The sequence below is a fragment of the Falco peregrinus genome, chromosome 3, assembly GCF_023634155.1.
Source record: "Falco peregrinus isolate bFalPer1 chromosome 3, bFalPer1.pri, whole genome shotgun sequence".
NCBI lineage: Eukaryota > Metazoa > Chordata > Aves > Falconiformes > Falconidae > Falco > Falco peregrinus.
The window spans coordinates 117,593,814-117,617,244 of record NC_073723.1 but is presented as its reverse complement, the minus strand read 5'-3'; the positions used below and the strand labels follow the sequence as shown (position 1 = coordinate 117,617,244).

Here is a 23,431-nt window from a genome sequence, read left to right as displayed (position 1 = left end):
GCAGAGGTGTTTGACAGCTCTACAGTGGCTGATACAGTACGTGAGTAAACAAAGGAAAAGAAGCAGGACCACCAGTGAGTCGGGGCCGTCGCTTCCAGGTGTGCCCACCTCACAGCGCTCTATTTACATAAATTACAGAAATTTCATATATATTTTTCTCTGAAGCCCAATTAGACAAATATCTACCCATATATAATATAAAAAATACAGAGATTTAACTTTTTTTTTTTTGAAGTAAAATGTACATGATCCAACTGTGAGCAGGAGGTAAACCTGAAAACTCAGGCCTGTTGCTACTGAAGTTAATACCACACACTGCTGTCAAGTGTAGCTACATCCTCTTCCTCCAACCCATAAAATGATCCACCCCAACCCAAGTCAGAAAAAAAAAAAAAACACCACCCCAGAAGTCAAAACATGTTTTCATGGAAAAAAAAAATACAATATTTCAAGTAAAGATGAAGATGGGTTTTCACCATTTCAACAGTTCTGTGACGTCAGTCAGTAGCAATTGCAAACAAAGCCTGTGCAACAGCAGCTGTGCTTCCCATTTCAAAAACCACTCAAGCATCCTGCCCTCTTCATAGTTACCATCTTTGGGGTCTTGTTGCCTTTTTTTTTTTTATTTTCTCCTTGTAAATACCACTAGCAGTTCTTCAAAAAAACAAAACAAAACCAAAAAAAAAAATCTAGACAAAGGGAAGAAGCCTTCCCCCCAGAAAAATATTCCCAGGAGTGGGAGAACTTCTCATTTCTCTGTCCATTTACAGTATATTTCAGGGGAACTTGGCCCAGGTTCAACAGGACTGTCCGCTGAAGGAGGGGCGCAGAAAGGCCAGGGCTAAGCTTTGCTCTTGGCAAATTAGAGTCTTTAATAAAGAGTAACATGTGCAAAAAAAATTAAATAGATCAACCCAGGTTTCCAGAATTATTGTTGTCAGAATGCTTACTTTCTATGTGTGTTCTTACCCAACCCGATGCTGGAATCTCAATTAAGTACCCAAGGTAAGAAGTGACATTTGGAAGAGATCACCACAAAGAAAAATATAACCCAAGAGGTGCAGTCTGTTACCTCAGTGTCCTTCCTCCACCCAGATGCCAGCTTTAAAGACACGTATGCAGCAGCAAAAAGAAAAGTGTAAGAACATCCCCTTCTCTTCATGAGGACAAAGCACTGTTGCTAGTTGTTTGAAGGAAGAAGAGTTTTCTAACAGGTGGAGTGGGTGCTCAGCCTTCCATTTGCGAGGAGGGGATGGGATGATCAGCTGCTCCCAGTTGCTTTCTGGCAAGGTTGTGGTGTTCTTCCCCCCCCTCCCCACCCCACGGGCACATTATAGCTGGAAACCTTCCATGGGGGCTTCAGGTTGCTGGAAGATGAATTGCTGCTGGTTCTCATCTACCTGGGGAGCTAAAGCGGAGTCATCCTCTACTCCAAAGTAGTGCTCAATCAAGTCAAAGGCCTTCTGGTAGATCTCTTGGTTCTCGTGGCTCTGTAGGAACTCTATCTTATCCAAACCTTGGAGGGGAAAAAAAAAAAAAAAAGTGGAATGCAATGAAACAAGGAGATCTTGATATTTGCACTGTCCCACATCCATCCTCCCACCCTTGCCCCTGTTCACTGCAAGAACCTTTGTCTGTGTTAAGATTTGCATTTTTGTGAGCAGCACTGACATCTAAAGCTAACTATTCCAAAGCTGCTTGGGATTTCATCTGTATCAGGCAGCGTTAATGTCTTTTTCAATAGTAGGTTTTGCTGACACAGCTAAAGCAGATGTGCTCCCAGCTCCCTGCTGGAGACTGAATGAGATTGCAGTGAAATTAAAACAACTGGCCCTGAACAGTTCGGTAGTTACAGGGGGTAGGGAGGAGAAGGAAGCAGAGCCAGTTCCAGTAGCCTCCAGCAGAAGGGCAGCAACAGCTTTAGCTGTCCTAATTAAATTCACTGCCGAACAGAAAGCACCCAAGCACAATATACTCTCAAGAATTTCAAGAATTATTCTTACTGGGAGAATCAGGACACACAATGTAAGAGTCAGTGAGAGGGCAAATCAGACACTGGCAGCATACAGGGAGTTTCAGACCAAAATAGGAACTGCTCCTCAATGCATTAAGAGCAGGACAAAAAAAACCACCAAATTAAGGCACTCCAGGGAAAGTTGAGTCTCTCTGGATTTCTACTATACATCTACAGTGTAGAACCAGGTACAGTTAGAGCAATCTTAGACCCAGAAGTGTCACTTTTACTTAGCTCAGCTTATTTCTGATTAATACTCCCAACTGGTGCAAGCCACAATTATCAGCTTGGCCTCCAGGTCTAGGAAGCTGGGATCAGAAGTATGACAGTTTTTACTTCCAGGTATTTTTGTCCTACACCCAATCGTTAAGAGTCTAAAAAGACAAGATTACTGGAGCAAATACTGGCTAGTTTGGAATATATTGGATCCCTTAACACAGCAGAAAAGCAACCAAAAAAAGCCTAGTATAGTAGACACCTGTCAATACATCCTGTGGCATTCAAGGTCAATAGCACCGAGGCCACCAGCCACAACCTACCATAGGCCTCCTCGATCAGGCTACAGTACGGGTTGATGCCTGTCCCACTCTGGTTGGCCTCCTGCTCTCCAAGCCTCAGTATGTTCTCCAGGCCGTTCAATGCCACCTGAACAATCTTGGAGTCCATGACAGTCAGCAGGTCACAAAGAGGCTTGATACAACCCAAGTTTACCAAGTATCTGAAGAGAGAGGACCAAAACCATACACTTGTTCAGGATCTGGCAAGCATCACCTCTGCTCAGTTAGCAAAAGCAAGGGAAACTAGTCAAAGTACAATGAAGTTAACGTATATATTTACTGTTCTGCAAGGTTAATTCTTAGCCATTTATTTGCATTTGTATACACACCCCCTCGAAGAAACCTGCTAACTCCCTTTGAAATCCAGGTGCTACTCAAATTAAGTTTAAGCTGTCATCAAGTTTGGACATTTAGCCTAGTTAAGATAACTAAGGGGTGGGGGGGTGGGGGGGAGAGAAAGTAGTCTGGACTGGCTTATCCTTATTCAGAAGGAAGCTACGGTTTACAGCACAGTATACAATCCAGCTACAGCTTTGTCTGTGTCTCAGCTACTCTCCTGGAGATTCTCCAGATTACTCCCTTTAATTGTCTTGCAGTTCCCATAAAGACAAGGCTACCATAGCTAGAGTTTTCCCCTAAGAGCAGCCACAGGGAGTACCTGATCTGTTCGGGAGTTCCTCCTGACGTTGCGTTTGTAATGGCCCATGCTGCCTCTTTCCTCGTGCGGAATTCTGCTTTCTGCAAGATTTCTATCAGTACAGGGAAAATGTTTGCATCTATGACTGCCTGGGGAAGAAAAAAAAAAAAGTAGTAAGAAGTTGAATTGGCAACATGGTTTCTAAAAGGCTATTAACAACCTGAAAGAAACCTCTACTTCCATTTTCCAACGTAAAAGAACTTTTCAAGCCATACCCTTCAGCTATTCCTCCATTTCATCCCTCAGCCAAATCCTATTAATGCTAGATGTTCAGTTCCTTAACTGGCACAGCGGACAATCCCTATTATTGCATCAATACTGTAGGAGTGCTTTCATCACTTATCTGCCTTTGTATGTAGGTCATCAAAAGGATAATTAAAACTCCACAAGCTCCAGCTTTTCAAAGGGGTATCTCTAATTGAGCATGGAGAAACAGGGGCTGGATCTCCTCTTATTCCATCGATCCAACCTGTGGGACTCATTTCAGGCTAGTCCTTCATGGTACAATTAGCAAGCTTTTTTTAGCTCTTGTTTGGCAGATGGCTGGGAGCAGCAAATTTGCAAATTACTGCAGAGTAAGAGATAGGAACAAAACCAGCTTCTAAGTGTCAGATCAGAAAAAAGTTGCAAATTCTTAATGCCAAGCTTGGAACGTGGGATCATGACAGGTGAGCTGGAGAAGACTGTACCTGTATTTGTGCTCTATTTCCCGCTGTGATGTTGGATATAGTCCAGCAGGCTTCTTTCCTGATTGACTCCTTGGGGCTACTTAATAAATGAAGGAGACAAGGCAGAGCTGAACAATTCAGAATCACCTTTTGAGAAAAGAAAGCAGAAGTGAGATCACCGGTCTCGGGTACAGAGGTGATGGGCACTACATTGCCCTGAAGGACAGCCGTGTCCCTCACCTGGGTCTGGATGTCATCCCCTGTCACGATGTTGCCAACTGCTCGCAGAGCTGGGGAGGCCACTTTGTAGTCGTTGTGCCTGCAGGGAAAATGGTGCAAGGACACAAACACAACTATTACATCACACGCACCTGAATATTTAGAAGATTCTCTCCCCAGTATCTCCTGCATTATTTACTTAGAATTCCATCCCCTGGCATACAGAAACACACCAAGTTGGCCATATTGCCACTGGATAAGCAAACTGAAAATGAAGGTGCAATACAGACAGTTTTCATCCTTTACGTGCCAATTCCATCACCATCACCTTCAGCTTAATTACAGATCTTACCTTTTACATATCCCTCCTGAACAAAGATGTTAACCCCATGACAACACCCAGAATTTTTCAGGAGAACCTTGGAAGCAAGTATCTTACAGTTCTACCAGTTCTGAAGATGCTAAAGAGAAGAGGCTCGTTCAAACTGCACACAGCAAACATTTTTGTCCAAATTTCCAAACAGATATCAGAGAAACAAAGCCAAGCTGACTTTTGCTAGACATTACTCTTGCCATCTTCGATTTGCCTAGTAACTAGGCTTCCATAAGCACATTTGAAGTTTGAAAGCACAGGACGCTCTGGAGTCCTCTCTCCTTTCACAGACTAGAAGTCTCAGTCTGACTTCTCTTCAATAAGTTCTTCCAGGCATTTCTCTCAGAAAGAAAAGCCAGTAAACTCCAGCTCTCAGCCTGCTTCAGGCCCTGTACTGCTCCAAAGTCAGCTCAGGCACCCATCACCTGGATCCTGCGCACATGAGAGGTGTGAAGAGTGCTTTGACGGGTTTTGATATGAACCCATGCTCAGCCACACGCTTCCCAGTCTCACTGGGCTGAAGCAACAAGACAAGGTACTTACATTAACAGCTCCACCAGTCGCCGACACACTCCCGAGTCAATAACTGCTTGAATTTTCTCATTGGGGCCATCTGATAAGTAGGAAAGAGCCCAGCATGCATCCGCCAGCAAGTCAGAGTCACTGTTGAATAATAATCGGGACAACACTGGCAGGCACGGAGATACCTACAACAACAACCACCAGCCCAGAAGGTTAATCACATCCTGTCAAGGACCGCCACATCTGCATGCAAACACCACACGGTTATGCTGACTGGCAAGATAAGCCCTGGATGTCCACAGCTGCCCTCCCCAAAGTCAGCAGCTTCCTTGTTGGTTCATGTACCTCATAATCACAGTGTCTAAAGTTACCTCCACAGCCTTATTGCTAAACTAAAATTACATTGGTTCCTCCAGGACCAAGTCTAGACTCCTGAGACGAGTGCTACTGTGCATGCTGTCATTTGGAAGCTCCTTACATGTCTTATGTAAGAGTACTGCTCCATTTCTTATTCTTAATAACCCTAAATAGCTCAGCATTCAGAGCAACAGCCATCAACAGCTACACCTCCGAGTACTTCAATAATTTAGATGTGGTTTTATATTCACACTCAATTCAGATGTCATCCCTCACCACAGGCTTCCCAGCTTTGACACTCAAGCTTTCACTTAAAAAAAAAAGTGAAAGCACATTGATCTTAAAACATTTTTGTTCTACCAAAGAAGGATGAGACACCTGAAAGGCCAGCAGAACCTTTTGTTAGTGCTAGTAGCACACCAGGAAAGGGAAAGAGGAAAGCTACCACAGCTCCCACGTAGCTACAGGAGTCCTGTTTTGTAGCATTTAGAGGTCTCAGAATCAAGTTTTCCGTCACAATTCGAGCAAAGTCTCAAAAATGCAGAGTTCCTAAAAAAAGTGTTTAGAAAAGCCCACAGTGTGTGTATGCTACCTTGCAGGGAAGCCTGGGCTTGCCCCTTATTTGAGGGGTCCAGCTGATGGGCTGCCAACACGGAATTTTCAGCAGAAAGGCTGGCAGAAAATCAAACAGGCACTCAAACATCTGCTGAACAGTGCCATCGAGCTCAGGAGGAAAAGCCTCACCCTGTTCCCTCCCAGAATGACTTACAGAAGTCCAACAGCCAAAAATAATTTAGACAAACAGCTTCACTGGGGATCTCCCCATCACCTGTCTGCCAACAAGGGATTTATTCTCACCTTATCAAACTCAGGTGGTGGACTCTTTCCTCTGCACAAGTTTGACAAGGCCCAGACAGCATTTCGTGTCATTGTCAACCTGGTGGACTTCGTAAGGAGCCTAAAGAGACAGTTACCATGAATTATAATCCTTCATGCAGAAGCCAGCAAGGAAATAAAAAGAACAAAAACGAGTATGATTTTAAGGAATTCAAACCACTATTCCACTGGCTGTAGCTCAAGCTATGCTGCTTGTCACTTGAACCTCTCAGTAAGCAAGAAGAGAAGTGACATGCAACTACTTCTTCGGATAAATAGCTATTATTCCTAACAACGTCAAGTGACACGGGTCAGAAGGCAAGCTCCACATTAGACAAGTTGCAGAAGGAAGGGCAAGTTAGTCAAGTGCAGTTCCAAGTTCAAGTTCAGCCCAGGCAGACACTCACACCCCTATGTGAGGTCGGACAGTCCTCACTAGAGACCGACTGACACAAACCACGGTCTCTCAGCTCCCATGAGGACAGCAAGTCCTGCGGGCTGAGGACTTCAGTCAACAATCACTGCTGACAGGTGACTGACAGAAGTAGCAGTACAAGCCACGGCATTTGTGACAAAGCATCAGTTTGCCAGGGACAGGATAAAGTCAAGATGGATTCTTTCCGGAGCAACCAGAGCACATGCCTGACAGCCAGATCTTCTGACTACGGTGGGTATGCACCACACCGGAGCTGCAGAGGCAAGGTGGGGTACAGAGACCTGTGCCTTTTCCTCAGCCCTAGAGGAGCCCACTCAGACAAGCACCTGGAGTCCGTAGCACAAGCACAAAGAGCAGGCACCTGGAGGGACACGCAGTGAAAACAGCAAGTCCGGTGACTTCAGAAAGACAAGCGCGCTGCAACAGCACCCGCTTCAGATTCAGAGCGGTGTAAAGGTTTGTGAGAAGGCATGTTATCTACCAAGTCCCACGCTATTGATCAGATCCTTGTCTGAACTGCCAGTTTATCTGGTACCAATGGTTTGATTCCCAGTGATCACCGCCACACATTGCTAGGGAATCTATTCGCCCAGCTCAAATATTGCTCTGCTGCAGTACAGTGGGACTTCAAGAACTGTATTGGCAAGTATTCATGGCTACTCACATTAATAAGGGAGGAAGAATAGCGCAGTTAAGGACATAATCTCTACAGACAGAGCTGTCTCCAGCAATGTTCCCCAATGCCCAGACAGCCTGGAAGGAAACAGCAACAGTTTTAGCATTCACGCAGTTTCTGAACAGAGGAAGAAAGGGTAGTGTGCTAAGAAAGCATTTTCCTGTAATTCCAGTCAAACAGTACTTCAATTTGTGGTCTGGAGCCAGCTGTTAGACACTGGTCACTCATTTTAAACACTGCATTTTTATTATGTGCAAGCCACTGTGTTTCTCTCCCTAACCCCAAAGTAGGAAATGAACCTTACCTGTTCTTGAACATCCTCAAAGTCAGAGTTTAACAGCTCTATAAATATAGGAACTGCCCCAGCCTCAATTACTATTTTTGTTTGTTGAGAAGTTCCTGATGCAATATTCGTCAATGCCCACGCCGCTTCAAACTGAAACAAGCAAATAAGTGACAAAAATAATAAATCCTGATTTCACAAAATATATGCCATTAAATTTCGGTTATAATTCTTTCAACTTCTACTAAAAGGTTGTGAAAGAAAGAAAGCATACCACAACAGGACACCTCAATACTCAAAGGAAAAGGAAAGGATTTTATTTTATTGAGCAATACAAAAGCCACATCTGCTAAATGCCTTCTCAGAGGCTATAGCTTATCAAAGGATTAGCAAGTGAAGGCATCACCAGTCACACCACATCATTTCACCTACACAAGCATTTTCCAGCAAGAAAAGTGAAGCCACATAGCCCATAAACACATGTGGAGTAGAAAGTTTTCTATACCTAGTGCAGACTAGCCAGTTCTAGCCCACCCTCTCATCTGGCCAGCACCACAAAGATGCCTTGAGTTCAAGTGAAGCTGAGCAGCAAGCTCCCTGCTTTTGCCACTCGGGTTTAAAAAGAGATTTCCATTCAGTTCTTCTTGAAAGCCCCTACAATCCATGGCCTTGGGCCAGAAGAGAGGAAGAAAGATGAAGGCAGTCATCAACTCGGATCAAATTCCATGTATGGAAGTATCTTTAACCCCTACAAAGTAACTATAGTTATTACCAAGCTGGAAGGAATCTCAAGAAGCCATCTAGTCTGTCCCTCTGCCCCACGGCAGGATCAGCACTACCTAACCCATTTCCAACAGACTCTTAGTTTGTATTTAAAAGTCTCCAATAATGGAGGTTTTTTCCTCACAGAATTTCTTCCTACACATTTATTCCATGGCTCCACTACCTCCCAGCAGAAATATCAGACACAGGAAGGCCAAATTCTTTTCCGCCGCAGCTGAACTATGTTGGTTTTGCCAGTATTCTTTCAAGAATTTAGAGCAATTTATAATTTCCTTTTTTGCCTAAGCCTTACGTTCTCTCCTATACATCGTATAACCTGTGTCTTTTAGATTTAAGACACCACTTTTCCCTGAGAGCACCTGTGGGTTCATGTTGCTAAGCTGCGAAGGTTAAACAGCTACATGCCATGAAGAATTCATAACCCATCTCCTTTACCTGTAGCGTGCAATTTTCACTTCTTTTCAGGAATTCGACAAATCTGTCCACCACTCCCTGAGTGTTTATCACTTCATCTATCGGAGGATTCGGCTCTGAAACAGCAAGGCAGCATCAAAACTGTATATAGGTCTAATGCAGGGGAATAACAAGCATGAACTATTACTGAATTGAATGATCTCAAGCTGTACTGAGTTCAGCAGGACAAGTCTCCGGAATCACTTTCTGTACAATTCATACAACTGTAAATCATTAGCAATATAATAGATCATCAAGTTTCTAGATTTCACTTTCTTGCCCCAAGCTCAAAGCTGCCAAACTTCTGTATAATACATGTGCAAAAATGCTTGCAAAAGAAAAGCTACATCAGATCCCATGGCAGGGATAAGTTCTTTTTACCTTTGGAGAGCAACTTCCTGAATTTCTGAGTAGTTGCTAGCTGTAGATCAGGGTCATCTGAGAAAAGCATCTCTACCATCTCTCTCGTGATCACTCCCTCCTGAAAAGATGCAAAGGGGGACAGAACAATGGTTCCATTTCACACTGAGATTATTTAAGGCATCACAGTCACAACAGCCTACTGTGATTTTTGTGCTTAGCTAGTAATCTAAAGCTTCAAAATTTGAGATTACAGCACACTATTTACTTCCTGGCAAACCTCTCCAGTTCACGGTAGTAATATTTCCAACATTCCCAAAAGCAAGAACTAAAAAAAACCACTGAAGTTTGTCAGCTCTATGCAGTCCACAGTATTAAGTCTATCCGAAGGCGCAACTGCAACAAGGAAAGGCACCTTACCCCACATGTTGTGGAACTAACATAAGAATCCACAAGGAGACTATCAAACATGGAGGCATCTTCATTGATCAACTCCACATTTCTTCTTTTAAAGAGCTAGTGGGGAACAAAACACAGGAGTCATTATTAGAAAGCAATGACGAACAGTCTTCAAAACTAGACATTCCTGTTCCTCAAACAAGATACAGTCAGCTTGACTGAACGCAACCTGAATAGGGAAGCGGTCATTAATAACAGCTCTGCACTCTGAAGACTAGTTTGGCATACAAACCCCAATAATAAAACACGCCAAGTCTTGCCCTCAGATATGCAAATGCACAAGTCACCGAGACACTGGTACAAGCAAGTGCAGAATTTGACCTAACAAGTTAGGGAAACTGGGGAGAAGGCAGCTTGTAGATGGTACACTAACAGAGCAAGTATTTAGTCTGAGCCACACACATCACCTGGAAATCACCTCTTACTTTCATAGCCCTCCAAGCCAAAAAAATCAGCTCAGAATTAAGAAATATATGCAGCCCATACTTTCACTTGCTCTTCCTGCTTCTCAAGGAAATAACCCCATTCGCCAATTAATCCAAAAAACCCCTTGAAAAACAAGGATCTGTGAATAAAAACCTCCAGTACCCCAAGGACAAAGCACCTGGAGAGCTCTTGATGTGAGCTACACTCTGTACTAGGTACAAAGAAAAAGAGAAAAGCAAGATCTGAGTTAGAACAGGAAAACAAGAGGACTGCCAACGAACCTTATTGCACAGATCCTTGAAGATTCCAGTTTGGCAGCAGCACAATCCTGGTTGTGTTAAGGCTGTACACAAGCTAGTCAAGATGACAGTTACCTGTTGCTCTCGTTTCTGTTTGCGCAGCTGAATCCCTTCCTCTTCTCTTCTCCGACGCATTTCCTCAGGATTTAGGGCTTTGTTCTTGTAACTCTTCATTCGATAGTTATCCTTCGCAGGACTCGCCATGGTTTCTGTGAAGAGGAAGAAAAACCCCATCTGTTTCAGATTTCTTGTCACTCTGCTCCTTTACCCACACGTCCTTTCTGACAAGGAAGCCTGTGCACACGAAGCAGCATGGAACAGCCAGATTAAACAAACTTACTTGCAAGAGCTGGTCTCTAACACTTAAGTAGAAGCTTCAAGTTGGAATATGATCCTAACCTTAGCTCCTGTGATATACCGTTAAGGCAAAAGTGTTACAAAGTTTCTAGGAAGCAAAAGAATAGATTTACTGTTCCAAAAGGAACCTGGATTCAACTTTGTAATACTGAGCACGTTACCCAGGTGAAAGGTGTCTATTCCAAGAGCCCCACTGTCCTCAGGAGGGTTGTAACTAAATTCTACTTTGTTTTTAGTAGAAATTATTTCCCTTGTATCATCACAGCATAAACCACACCCTGATTTTTTCTCCCCAAGTTTCAGAGGTGCACGGTGCATGAATGGCAAAAATACAACAGAACTCACAGCAAACTAAGGCCTCGATTTTACAGTAACAATAAGAATGCTGCAAAAAGCAAAGCTGTCCATAACATATAGGCCACGTCTGTCCCACCAGGTTACTGCAAGTGTGCAGTACCTGACCTACTTATTTTGCTGCTTCATATCTGACTAATGCAGTACTCCAAACTGGATTACTTGTGTACTTGCCTCCTAGTCAGGGAAGTGACACTCCACTATTTGGCACAGTTAAAGGCAACCAAGGCCAAGCAGTAACCTGAGCACAGAAGGATATAAATTCCTCAAGCTGCATCCAGCTGTAATCCACTGTTTCAACCACATCCACTCCTTTTCTACATCTTTCCAAACTCTCCCTTTTTCCCCCGTTTATGACACAGATTATTTGCGTAATACCTGTGCCTTTCTCAGGGCACTAAGGAAGCAACCATGATACACAACAGAGTGCTCAGTAACCTTGAGAGCAACTTACTCCTCTGCAGAAGTCTGCTGGCCACTATCTTTGTTTTCTTCTAACTGCTAAGGGCAGGTGGAAGAAGTGTCCTGTGGAAGTATGCAGTACTACCTCCTTACCTCTCCTCTTTCAAGCTTTAAGCACTCCTCAGCCACAATGCTTACAAAAAGTTTCAGGCTGACTTATCAATTGCCTCCAGCCATTCTGGAGTCCTTCCAAGATCAGCTGGAGAAGTTTCAGACCTTACTGCCCTCCTACTAAGAAAGCCCACAGCCAAGCCAAAGAAAAAAAACCTGACACATACAGTGTACAAATATCCAACATTTCATTGCCATGGAAAGAGGAAACTAGGAAAAAACCCCCGTATTTTAACAGGAGAGCAAAAAAAAAACCCCCAACTTCCAGTTCTACTGTTTCCCCAAAACAGCTAAAAAGACACCAAGCATTGTGGAAAAAAAATGCTATTTCACAGCATCTGCTTCCTAAGAGGGCAATCTCTTCCCTAGCCAAAACTTCAAGAGGACATTCTTCTGAAAAGCAACGGATCGAGAAAAAACTCCACCAAACCCCAAGTTCCTCTGGTGATTTACACTGTAATAGAGAGGCATGTCCCTGGCAAACAGCCCTGACCCCACGCTGCTCAGAGTTGTGAAACAGTTTTGAAGCTCATCAGCCAACAGCTGCACCCAAAGACAACGCCAGGCTTGAAGAGGTGCAGCATGATGGGTTGCAAGTTTATTGGCACCTCTGAAGCTAAAAACAAACCACCAACCTCAACTCTTCGGCAGTAAAAGCTGTATTCCAGTGCCAGGTTAGAAAGTCTTTTTCAGTAACTTGCTTAGGGCAAAGTAGCCAGAAGTTGTAAGAAAAAAGGACTACATCATGCTGAGCACCACTAAAGAAAAGGCATAGAGCCTCAAAACTGATTGTAGGGTTGAAGCAATCAACTTACAATAGGTCTTGCAAAATCTTGAGCCTTACAGAAGTTTACCTTTCTTAAATACTCCATTTTATAAGGTCTGTCCTCAATAAAGCCAAGGCAAGAAACCTACTCACACCACACTACACACGGCAGCTGGACTGTACCTGACAGCCTTACTACGAAGCCTCTATTAAACCATTAATTTTTTTCCTGAGTTCATTTCTCATGAATTTCAGAGGAAGAGCTGGCCTGTCTCTAAAGGCATTTGACAGTACTTTCCAAAAGACCATTTACATGGCAAAGTGCAGAGATTGAAGATCACAGGAACTATGCAACCGCTCCCACTCATCCATCCCTCTTCCCAGCAGCACTGTATGGCAAGACTGAAGAATCTTTAAATTCTTTTTAACTGGAAAGCAGTTAATTCAGAAGACAGAAGATTTTAAAAAAATCTACAGGCTTTAAATGCTTATATCTGATTTTACAGTAGCAAGGTGTGTCATCTACATATACATTTTAATTCAGAAAGTGTATTTAACTAGCACTGTTATGTCACTGTATTCATATTACTACCCAACGCTAATGGCTGGTACATCCACACAAAAGAGTTGCTATCTTAATTCTGAAGATTACAACAGAATCCCTAACAAAGACAAATTAGTTACCTCCCTTTGGAAAGTGAAGCCTCCAATTCAAAGGTAGTTTTTAAAGAAAAGGAAGACAAAAAAGTGATTAAATGACTTAACAGTATACACAGGATTTCCAGCCAGTTAGTCATATAAATAGCTAAGTGACACGACAGTTCAGCTGCCTCTAAACTTGCACAACCCCACTCAGCTGGGCACACCCTGGACCCTGCTCTGGGTGTCCAGAAAAGAGCCAGAGACACTCAGACGTGCTGCAAAGTCTCAGAGCACATTCAGCATGCTCATCAGCTTGTGTGGTTTAAGGATTTGTATTTCCAGAGCATCAAGAACACTGCTATACTGCAGGGAAGCCCCAGATACAACTAGCCCCTGAAGAGGGATTTTTCACATCAGCGGTGTAACAGCACATCACTGTGCAACGGTCTCTCTGGCACTTAATTTCCTATTTTCTCTTGCACACATTTCTCTCTTCAGATGATTTCCATTGACTTTTTCCAGTCCATCATCTGTGTCAATACTTTAATGACATCAGAATGCTAATTTGCGACATTATACCCCATTTCCATGGCAATGGATCAATGTCACAAATGCAGGATTATGACTTCACAGTGAACTCAGCAAATGCTGTAGGCACCACGGACTGCAGCAAGCCCAAACACATGAAACAAAACAGACAGCAGGATGCCAGGCACGTACAAATTCTTTACTCATAGTGTTTTGGTACAAAACATCTAGCTCATCCAGTGTATCTGCAAGTCGCGCTTTGTTATTAACTATTAAATTCTATCAGTGTGAATACCCGCAGAACAATCCCACTAAACCAGACTATTGGAGTAACCCGGACTGTCAGGTTAGGGAAAGCAATCACCTGCTCAGACACGAGTGATGCACAGAAGATACTCAAAAGACAGATTTTTCACATTGCACCTGAGAAGTTTCACTTTTACAGAAAAGCCCTCGACTGTAAAGTGGCAGTGGAAACTTAACTAGAGCAAGTTTCTTTAACTGCTCTAAAGTTTTAGCTGCTGCATTTAGGCAGCTCTGATTTTAACCTCTACAAAATGCTGTACTACTGGGACAGCACCTCGCATTGCACTTCTCCTAGGACAGTTTTTTCTTCTTTAAGAACCAGCTAAGCCCTGCCTTAAATCAAGATAGTATCAGCTCACACCCTAGAATTACAAAATTGTTCTGATGTTGTTCCAGCCAGAACTCCAGGGCTCCAAGCTTACCTGCAGCACACTCCAAGGAAGCTGGGCAACAAGGCTTTTTCCTTCTATACCGCAGCAGCTCACCCGGAGCAATTTGCGCAGCCTGCAGCTGCTCCCGGTCCCCCTTTTTCCCCTGAGACCACACCAAACAGACTGCACACCAGATAAACCGTTCTGGCAGTGCCTGCAGCCTGCTCACCACTTATCTCTCCCCAGAAGCCGCCCCCCTGACCATCCTCCTGGCACGACAGGTACAGGTACCCATTCATGTGATGGGGAAAGGCTGCAGGCACCCAAGCACGGGTGCCTGAGGAGACACAGTGCTGTGAGCCCAACTAACAACTTGCTGAAGAAAGGGGACAGGCTTACTGCCCATCTTCCAAATACTTCAGTACATGGCAATGCAAGAGGGGCATGCAGGCATTTGGACAGTATGGCCAGACACACAGGCCCAGCATTGTCCCTTCACAGCAGGCACAAAACCGTATTTTCGCCCCCAGAGCAAGCTAAGCTCAAGCCTGTCTGCCCAGGTGCCTGCCTGCGTGGGAGCAGGACTGTTGCAAGGGCCAGAGCTTGCCCTGTTCTACTAGAATATCAGCACAGCATGAATATATTGTCAGAAAAGAAAGGAAAACAACAAGAATTAGGACAGAATTAGAATGAGGCACGCCCTCCACCAGTGGAAACTAACATAGCTTTTCCAAAAACAGCAAAAGCTAGTCCAGCTACTTCAGTTTCAGGGCCTTGCTTATTATACTTCATTCCTACCATTCTAGCCTCCTGCTGCAAGAGACAGCTTAGTTTTCTAGGAATCTGTTTTTCTCCAAGTCCAGCATCCCTTTGATTACCCTGGAACAGGACAATCTGTACCTTTTCCTTTTTCACTGGTCGATTAGAACAGACTACTCCAAGTCCCTTTGAAGCACCCGTGCTTCCTCAGCAGTATTTTGCCATCCCTGACCACTGCTTACAGAGGGGCTCTGGGTGTGCACCACACTTACCTCAGCCTCTTCGATTCACCTTCCCTAGGGCAGAGTTAAAAAATGCAGAGGTAAAAGCTTGTACTGTGTTAAAAAACTGACTCTGCAGAGCTTTGAACCCATTTCTTCCCAACACCTCTGCAGACCAAACGCTTCCACAAATCTACACGAGTTTTAACACTGTTTCCAAATAGGAAGAACACTTGAGTATCTGCTGTTTACAACAAAACCTCACAGAGTTCACTCAAGAAAACAGTGAACTTAAGACTTGCAAGACTGACTTGATTTAAAATAGCACTTCTGACCGAGCCTGGTCTGCTCTAGGAATCCCCTGACCTCACACGGTACCCCAAGTCACTGCCTTTTGTACGCAAGTATCTCCCTGCATTAGTGAACTTTATTCACAGTAGCTCCACAGAAAAAAAAAAAAGTGACAGTATTTGCATCTCAGTAGTTCTCCTATCGAGCATCCAAGCTCTGCACCTTGAATCAGATCTGCCAACTATTAGCCCCAAGATGCCAAATCAGGCATTAAATTCAGTGCTAACATGAGACATTAAATAGAGTAAGGATTATCAGCCTGCATACATAGAGATTTATTTCTATATCCTGAACACGTAACAGCAGGTAACCCTGGCTCTGAAGGACAAATTTTTAACTCCATTTGTACATGTCTGATGATTTACTTTAATAAAGCATAGCTGTGTAAAGCTTTGCTCAGGCACCTCAGAGACCAGGCAGACATAAAAAACAAAACACTTGGAAGTCTTGGATCAGAGGCTCTGTCACAAGGAAAACAGCAGCAACTGGAAAACTTGGCAGAATGGCCAAAAGGGAACATGTACTGTCAGAAATTTTTTAGCTACGCAAGTGGCTCTGCAGGGTGACATGCTCAAGGGAAGTCTGTAACTCGTTTAGGGACGGCCCATGAAGCCACTACCCGCCCAGCTGCAAACGAGGACTGAGATTGAAGCAGCATCTCCATCATCCTGAGCCAGAAAGAGAGACAAGGCAAGTATCAGACAAGTAACTCTGCTCACTATGAACTAGGCATGAGTAAATGGCCATGATCATCTCCTAAGGTCATTTCAGAACATGAAGCAATTAGCTGCCTTTCCAGGTCCATATTAAGTGCACATGTAAGCCCAAGACTGGTACATCTTTCAGGACTGAAAGCATCGATGAGTTAAAACACAGTTTTATAACTTGTTTTAGAAGACTGTTTGCCTACATCCTCAAAACTCACACTACTAAAAGCCCACATGAAACCAATCAACTTCCCCATTATTCTTTCTTAGTCTCCCCAGAGAAAAAAATTGCCTAAGTGGGATTTAAAGCCACTATGAGATCATGCCTCCTAGCATACAGCACTCCTTTGGCATACACACTAAGAAGTCCCCATGTCAACAATTACTGAATGCTAACACCTTTGGAATCAAATTATTAATAAAAATCCGTCCATTAAAGCCAAAGCAAGGCTTTATTAGGCTAATAATTTATGCTGGGAATGACTTCAGGTGTTCTGTGAGCTGAGAATCCTCTTACAAGAGCTACAGAAACAAACTTATGGATGAAGCTTAACTGAACAATATCTTTACAATTCCTTGTGCAAAGGAAACCTCCTCAGGACATGGAAGAAACTTGGCTCCTGTTTTGTTGGCAATGGTTGGTCTCACTGAGGGGAAAAAAAAAAATCCTCCAGCTGTCATGTAAACCAAAGAATTACTAGTACAGTTGCCACACTCATACTGAATGACCATGAGGTATTTACCACTTTAAAGAAAGGGAAAAACAGTGTGAAAGTTTGACTTTGAAGGCTCAGCAGAGCACTTAAATCCTGTAAGCATCCACATAAAAGCCAACACACGCCACAGTAGTTCAGCCAGAAAACTAATTCCAGGGTCATTACTGCCACGCCAAGATTATAACGGCTTCTTAATGTTACTGGATCAGAAACCCACCCTTGCTTCTTTCCAGATGACACTCTACCCATTTCTCCGCATTACCAAAAGCATTTACTTCATACATTTTTCTCAGCTGCTGATTGAAGCCTCCAAGCTGAGTCACTGCAGGGACTCACACATCTAAATCAGGACTTGTGCTGCTGAGTCAGGCCGAAGTGGCAGAGCAGAGAAACAGTTACGCTGACAGATCTGACAAGGCCTTTTTTAAGCCAAAACACCCTTTCACAAAGGTAATCTTCATAAGATATCTATTACAGCGCTGTTGCTGGGCATAAGACACATACCTAAGGCAAAGCCTGGCCAGCCAGGAAGACTGACAGCCACGTGTTTGGAGCGGAGAAGGGTAGCAGAATTATGCAAGTGTAAATGAATACACTTGATGAACTCCATCAGCACTGCTCTGCCAATTAGTGCCCACTGGGTACATTTCAAAGCTTCCCAGCCCTGAACAAGCGCTGGGCCAAATGACCTCCAAAGGCCCCTTCCAACCTTAGTTTTCACTGTGACAGTATAAACTTGGTCAATCACAATTAACCCCCCCCTAAATTTGTCAGTAGTAGGAAGACACGCTCAGTGAACTCTGTTTCATTTGACTGGCCTTACTGACTATATTCTTTGGGGTTTTCCTACCCAGCAGGAAGTTTCTCCATTTCATATGCTTACCTGAAAACCCAGAGGAACCTCCCATCTCCTCCTGCCTCCCCGTCTGCACAGGCTCCGAGCTAAACATATATTCCTACAGCATCATACTCCTGCTGCAAGAAAAATCTAGCAGCAGCACAGGAATGGTTACTACTCTTTGCTGCCCTTGGTCTCCTCATTTTCTCAGAGTCACCAAGTTGCATAGAGAGAGAGATAAACCACATCACATTCATATAAGTCACCACCACCCTGTGCCAGGGTGCCAAGGAGGTTCAGAAATGGAAAAAGGAAAAATAGGACTTCTCCACAACAGTCACCAGGACAGTAAGCTCGGTAGGTGTCTTTCTCTGCAGGGTCTATGTTCAACAAAATGCCTGTGCGTTCAACACTGTGCCCTTCAGGAACAGAAGACAGCTGAAGCAAACTGATTTAGTAATAGTAGATATCAGAGAAGTTTGGATCACACAAAGAAAATGAACCTTACCTTAGAAGTAACTTAGGAGTACTTAGAAGTGTTAAATCAGAGGTGTAAGTCTAGTCACCTCCCCAACAATGTTAAAAACTCCATGTGATACTCAAGCTATCTCAAATTACAGTAACTGAGGCATTTCTTTAAAAAAATAAATAAATAATCAAAGCATTTGCGATATTTTTGGCTCTGAGGAGGAGGGGCCTGTAAGAATATGCTGATCATCTTCTGAGGCTGCACACAAGTCAGTGGGAAGTGGACATCAGGCTGACTACAGGTTATTGCTTCATGAACCCACATTTCTCCAGAAGGCTTAATAGTTAACACTCATAACTCAAAAAACACTTGTTATTTCTGCAGTCAGCTACCCAATACAGCTCACACGAACACACTGACAGCGAAACGCTGGAAACGATTCAGCGTTCAGGTACTGCATGTCAGTTTTGAACATAGTTTTTTATTGCTATCATCTACTTACAATTGAAAAGAAAATCTCTGGCCACTTCTGCATTCACCCTCTCATTGACTCTTTGTCAGACTATCACCAAAGCTGCTGCTTTAAGTGGAAAAAACCCAAACCTTCAATGCAAGAGACAAGTAAACAGTATTAGGCATTTCTGAAGTGTTTCAAACTCCAAAGTGTCTCTCTTCATCTAGCCAAGTATATCAACGTTAATCACCGGTTTCCTCGTAAAGAGCGTCACTTTATTATTAGCAATGCTTACGTGAATTTTGTTCCTTCCATCTCCCACTGGCAAAGGAGTTCCTTAACTTAGAGAACAGAAACAAAAATTCTTCAGAAACTCAGATACGTAACGCATTTTACAGCACTCTATAGACGTATCTTCAGTCAATTCTTACGAGCTTAAGAACTCGCTTTGCAAGATAGCATAAAGATTCGTCCTGACAGAAACTACAGATATGGATCTATTAATATCTCTAGAGGATTCTCTTCCAGAAAGCGTCCAGGACAACTTTATGATTTCAGTTGAAACTACAGAAAGAGAAGCTTAAATAATCTGTCCTTCTTACATACTAATTAAATGAAGTTAATTATAATAAATACATAAAAGTAGTTGAATTACCTGTACAGACTGTATAAAAAAGCTCTGAACTGCTACCAGAAATTAGCCAAGAACAGATGCTTATACTGAACGTGTCACTTGATAGTTTTGCAGTGAAGAAAAAACCAAATCAGTTCATTTGTTCAGAAGACAGCAGAGGGACAAGGAAGTTAAACAGTTGTGCCTACAGAAGAACCACTACCTAAGAAGCCCTGTCAAATAAACAGCAACACAAGACAATCCCTCTACAGCCCTGGAATTACCCCAGCTGCTGTTAAACCCTGGCAAAGTGGCCAAGTTCTGTCATCCTGTCACTTGTGCAGGTCTATTTTGCACGTTCACTCTGCTGCTTTTATATTCTCACACAAGTTATTTGGGCGTTTACTGCAAATAAGCACACGCAGAGCCAGTTCTCTTTCAGAGCAGTCTTAAACCCAGCCCGCCACCGTCCTCTGGCCAGGCACTTCGCACAGAGTACATGCTGTGCTAGTAAAACGCTTATCCATGCAGCTATTTGGCTCTCTAGTGCAGCAGCCACCATTGGCTTGTTCCCTTCTGGTTTAGCTACCAAAAGCCAGTGATGTGATATCACTACTGGAATGTGCAACAGCTTCGCTGATGGTGCTGGCTGTGGCGGGGGAAGGGAAAAGCAAAATATCTCTTTGGGGAAAATTAACAGTCCTACAGCACACTTGTCCTTCACTAGGGTCAGTCTGAGATTAGGTTTCCTTTTAGGTTATCCATCGCTGATGTAGAAAGAACCCACCTATTCCTCGGTTCAGGTCTTGATACACGTTAATTTCAATTCTACCTCCTCCTGATCTTTTCAGCCCTCCCAAAAAGAACGGTTTGGGGGCTTTAAGTCCTCTTCCACCTGATTTACACATTCTGAGGCATTCAGATTTCCTGAAGAGTGGACTGACCAAGTACAACAGTCTGTCACCTGAGGTCAGAGAGTCCTTTGTAGAAGTTCTTAAAACAGGGATTAAATCCTCAACTAAGTCAACTCACACTTGACCCGTGAGAGTTATAGGAGGTTAAAAACAACCAGAAATAGTCAGAGACAATTACAAAGGGCTATAAAAATCCAACAACCTCATCCTTCCCAACATGTGCTTTGCTCCAGAAACAAACAATACTGTCTGATTTGCTAAGCAAATTTGAGTTTATCTGGACTTCACTAACACAACGGTTTAAAGCTGAAAGGCTGAAGGCATTAGTACTTTCACTATTACACTATTTTAATGATCAAGCTCCCCTTCACAAAGTTCATGTTTGCTCTCCTGAACACAAGCAAACAAAGCAAAATAGCCAAAAAAACTAGTTAAATTCATCAGCCACAAAAGTTTTATTAAGAATCAAGCATTACATACTTCTCCACAGGCTAAACAGCACTATAAAAGCATTTAAACACATCATTTGCGTAGCAAACGAAGAATGAACTGATGAGCATTTCTAACAACACAGGCAAGACCAATATCACAACTACTTAGGAACACTGTGGCACTCTCAGCCTGCACCATAGAAGAAGGGGGGGAATGATGTTGCACTGCCACCATTTAGTCCTATTAACCTAAAGCAATGAAAAAGCAGTCTCAGTTTATTTTAAAAGTCAAGAAAAAGTTACATCAGGATAATTCAAATGAAGGGGAGTATTAAATTCTTGCTGTCAGAAAAACACCTGCTTCAAATTCCAAGAAGCAATGGGGAGGCAGTGGTGGGAAGCTCCTTTGCATGGACATCCTCAGCTCCAGATAACACAGGCCGTTTTCAGACGTTGACCGAAAGGCCCAAGGACATTCTTCTACTCAAAGTTACCAGGCAAGATTTTACATCTCAAGCTATAAATTAAGTTTTAAAAACCGTTCTGGACTGGGAGGTGCTGCAGCCATAGACTTGCAACCAGCAACTTTTCCCAGAACATCACAGGAGGGATTTGAAGATGGCAGGAGAGTGTCTGATGAGATCATTTTGATCAAGCTGGATCCCACCCCAAAGGTCATTTTTAAGACTTTCAAAGGCAAGTCTGGTTAAAAGACAATATTGCAGGTGAAGATGAGGAAGACCCTAATGCTTAGTTCTCAGAAGATTTTTACTCTGCTCTGTAGAGAATATGCCTGGCTTTCCCTCATCCATTCAAATCCTGTCTTACTACTTGAAGCCTCAAGAAAAAAGAAAAAGTCACCTCTCCTCCCCAGGCAGGGAGCTTCAATTTCAGGCTTTGCTGAAAGCGACAAGAGCCCACTGCTATTAAAGTACTTTTTGAAGGACAATACTCCTTCAACGTAGATTTCATTGCAGCTAACAGAGAGAGCTACCTGCTACTTCTCTTAAGTATATTTAATGGTACTGCCTACAAAGATGCAAACTCCTCTACTATGCTTCTTTCCTGCACAGTGTCAGGAGACGTGTCTGCTTACATTGCCCATGGGGACGTGCCACACGGGGACAGCCTTGCTAAGCTTGACACCGCTGCTGAAGTTTTATTTCGTGAAAGCTACAATGGCCGAGGTCCTGCTGGGTTATTACAACGGTGGACAGGTGTGTCGGACCACACTGGCACAAGGTCCTAAACTCTTTCAGACTTCAGGATTTAATTGACACAAAGACCGGGGATGTGACAGCACATCACACACTGACGAAGCTCCAGGTGCAGCAGCTCCTCTCCACCACCGCCGGAGGCTTTTACCTTGGGGCCTGCAGCAGAAACAGCCCCCGACACCCAGCAACCCGATTACTGCCGCATTAATTACCCACCCGGACCCCCCTACCCCAGCCCGGGGCAGCCCAAGGCCCGAGCTGCCGGTCACCGAGCGGCTGACAGCGCTGCCTAAGGCGGGCAACCGCCCCCCCCGGCAGCCCCCTGCCCCGGCGGCCTGGCCCTGGGGGCGGCCCCCGCCCCGAGCCCCCCTCAGCGGGAGCCCCCCGCGGGCCAGGCCGCGGGCAGCCGGCTCCGAGAGCCCTGCGCGGGGAAGGCCCCGCCGCGCCGGGATGACTCAGCGGCAGGGCCCGCAGCCCCCCGCCCCGCCAGGCCGCCCCGCCGCCGCTGAGGGGAGGCGCCCGGGGCTCCCGGTGCGGGACGCGGGCGGCACCAGGACGGGACGGGCCGGCCCCGCTGCCCCGGAGGCCGGCCGGCCCCTCCCCCGCGCCCCGCTCCCCGCGCCCCCCGCCCGCTGTCCTGCAGCCCCGACCGGCGGAATCGCGCCCGCCCTCACCCATCGCGGCTCCTCAGGCGGCGGCTCCTGAGCTGCGGCGGCCACAATATGGCGGGCCCGGAGAGGGAGGGCGAGCGGCGCGGACGGCGGCCGGAGCGGGACAAACCTCCCTCGCGCGGCGGGGCCCCGCCCCCCAGATGGGCGGGGCGGGCGGGGCGGGGCGGGGCGCTCCCCACGGGCGGCTGCGGTGCTCGGGCGCCCCCAGCGGGCGGGGGCGGCGCGGCAGGGACGGCGCCCGTGTTCACTCCTGTCCCCTCGTGTCTCCTCGTGTGTCCTGTCCCCTCGTGTCCCCTCGCCTCGTGCCCTGTCCCCTCGTGTCCCATCACCTGGTGTCCTGTCCCTCCTGTCCCGCCCTTTCGTGTCCCACCCCTCATCCCCATCCCCTCATGTCCCCTCTTGACCCATCACCTGGTGCCCCATCCCTCCTGTCCTGTCCCTTTGTGTCCCACCCCTCATCCCTGTCCTTTCATGTCCCCTTGTGTCTCATCACCTTGTGCCCTGTCCCCTTGTGTCCCATTGCTTCATGCCCTGTCCCCTCCCTCACCTCCTGTCCCCTCATGTTCCATCACCTGGTGGGTGTCCTGTCCCTCCCGTGCTGTCCCCTCGTGTCCCACACCTCACTCCCTGTCCCCTCATGTCCCCTTGTGTCCTATCGCCTTGTGCCCTGTCCCTTCATGTCCTGTCCTGCCGTGTCCCCTCTCACCCCATGACC

General features: G+C 45.1%; 1 protein-coding gene across 6 annotated transcripts; it reads right to left on the bottom strand.

Annotated features, from left to right (window-relative positions):
* Positions 1-401: 401 nt before the first annotated feature.
* On the bottom strand, positions 402-22,846 carry KPNA6 (karyopherin subunit alpha 6). 6 transcript variants are annotated; one of them, XM_055799837.1, is made up of 15 exons: positions 22,720-22,838; positions 21,925-22,201; positions 10,441-10,667; positions 9,695-9,790; positions 9,296-9,395; positions 8,897-8,991; positions 7,700-7,831; positions 7,384-7,472; positions 6,266-6,365; positions 5,072-5,235; positions 4,177-4,255; positions 3,958-4,083; positions 3,230-3,357; positions 2,554-2,732; positions 402-1,516 (listed from the first exon to the last, which is right to left on the bottom strand). In XM_055799837.1, exons 3-15 carry the CDS (start codon positions 10,660-10,662, stop codon positions 1,332-1,334), a joined length of 1,695 nt encoding a protein of 564 aa, XP_055655812.1. In that variant the 5' UTR covers positions 10,663-10,667; positions 21,925-22,201; positions 22,720-22,838; the 3' UTR covers positions 402-1,331. The 6 variants fall into 6 exon arrangements, with proteins under 6 accessions (XP_055655812.1, XP_055655811.1, XP_055655814.1 ...); XM_055799836.1 differs by lacking the exon at positions 21,925-22,201 and having other exon boundaries at positions 22,720-22,846; XM_055799839.1 differs by lacking the exon at positions 21,925-22,201 and having other exon boundaries at positions 10,534-10,667; positions 22,720-22,846.
* Between the last annotated feature and the right edge of the window lie 585 nt (positions 22,847-23,431).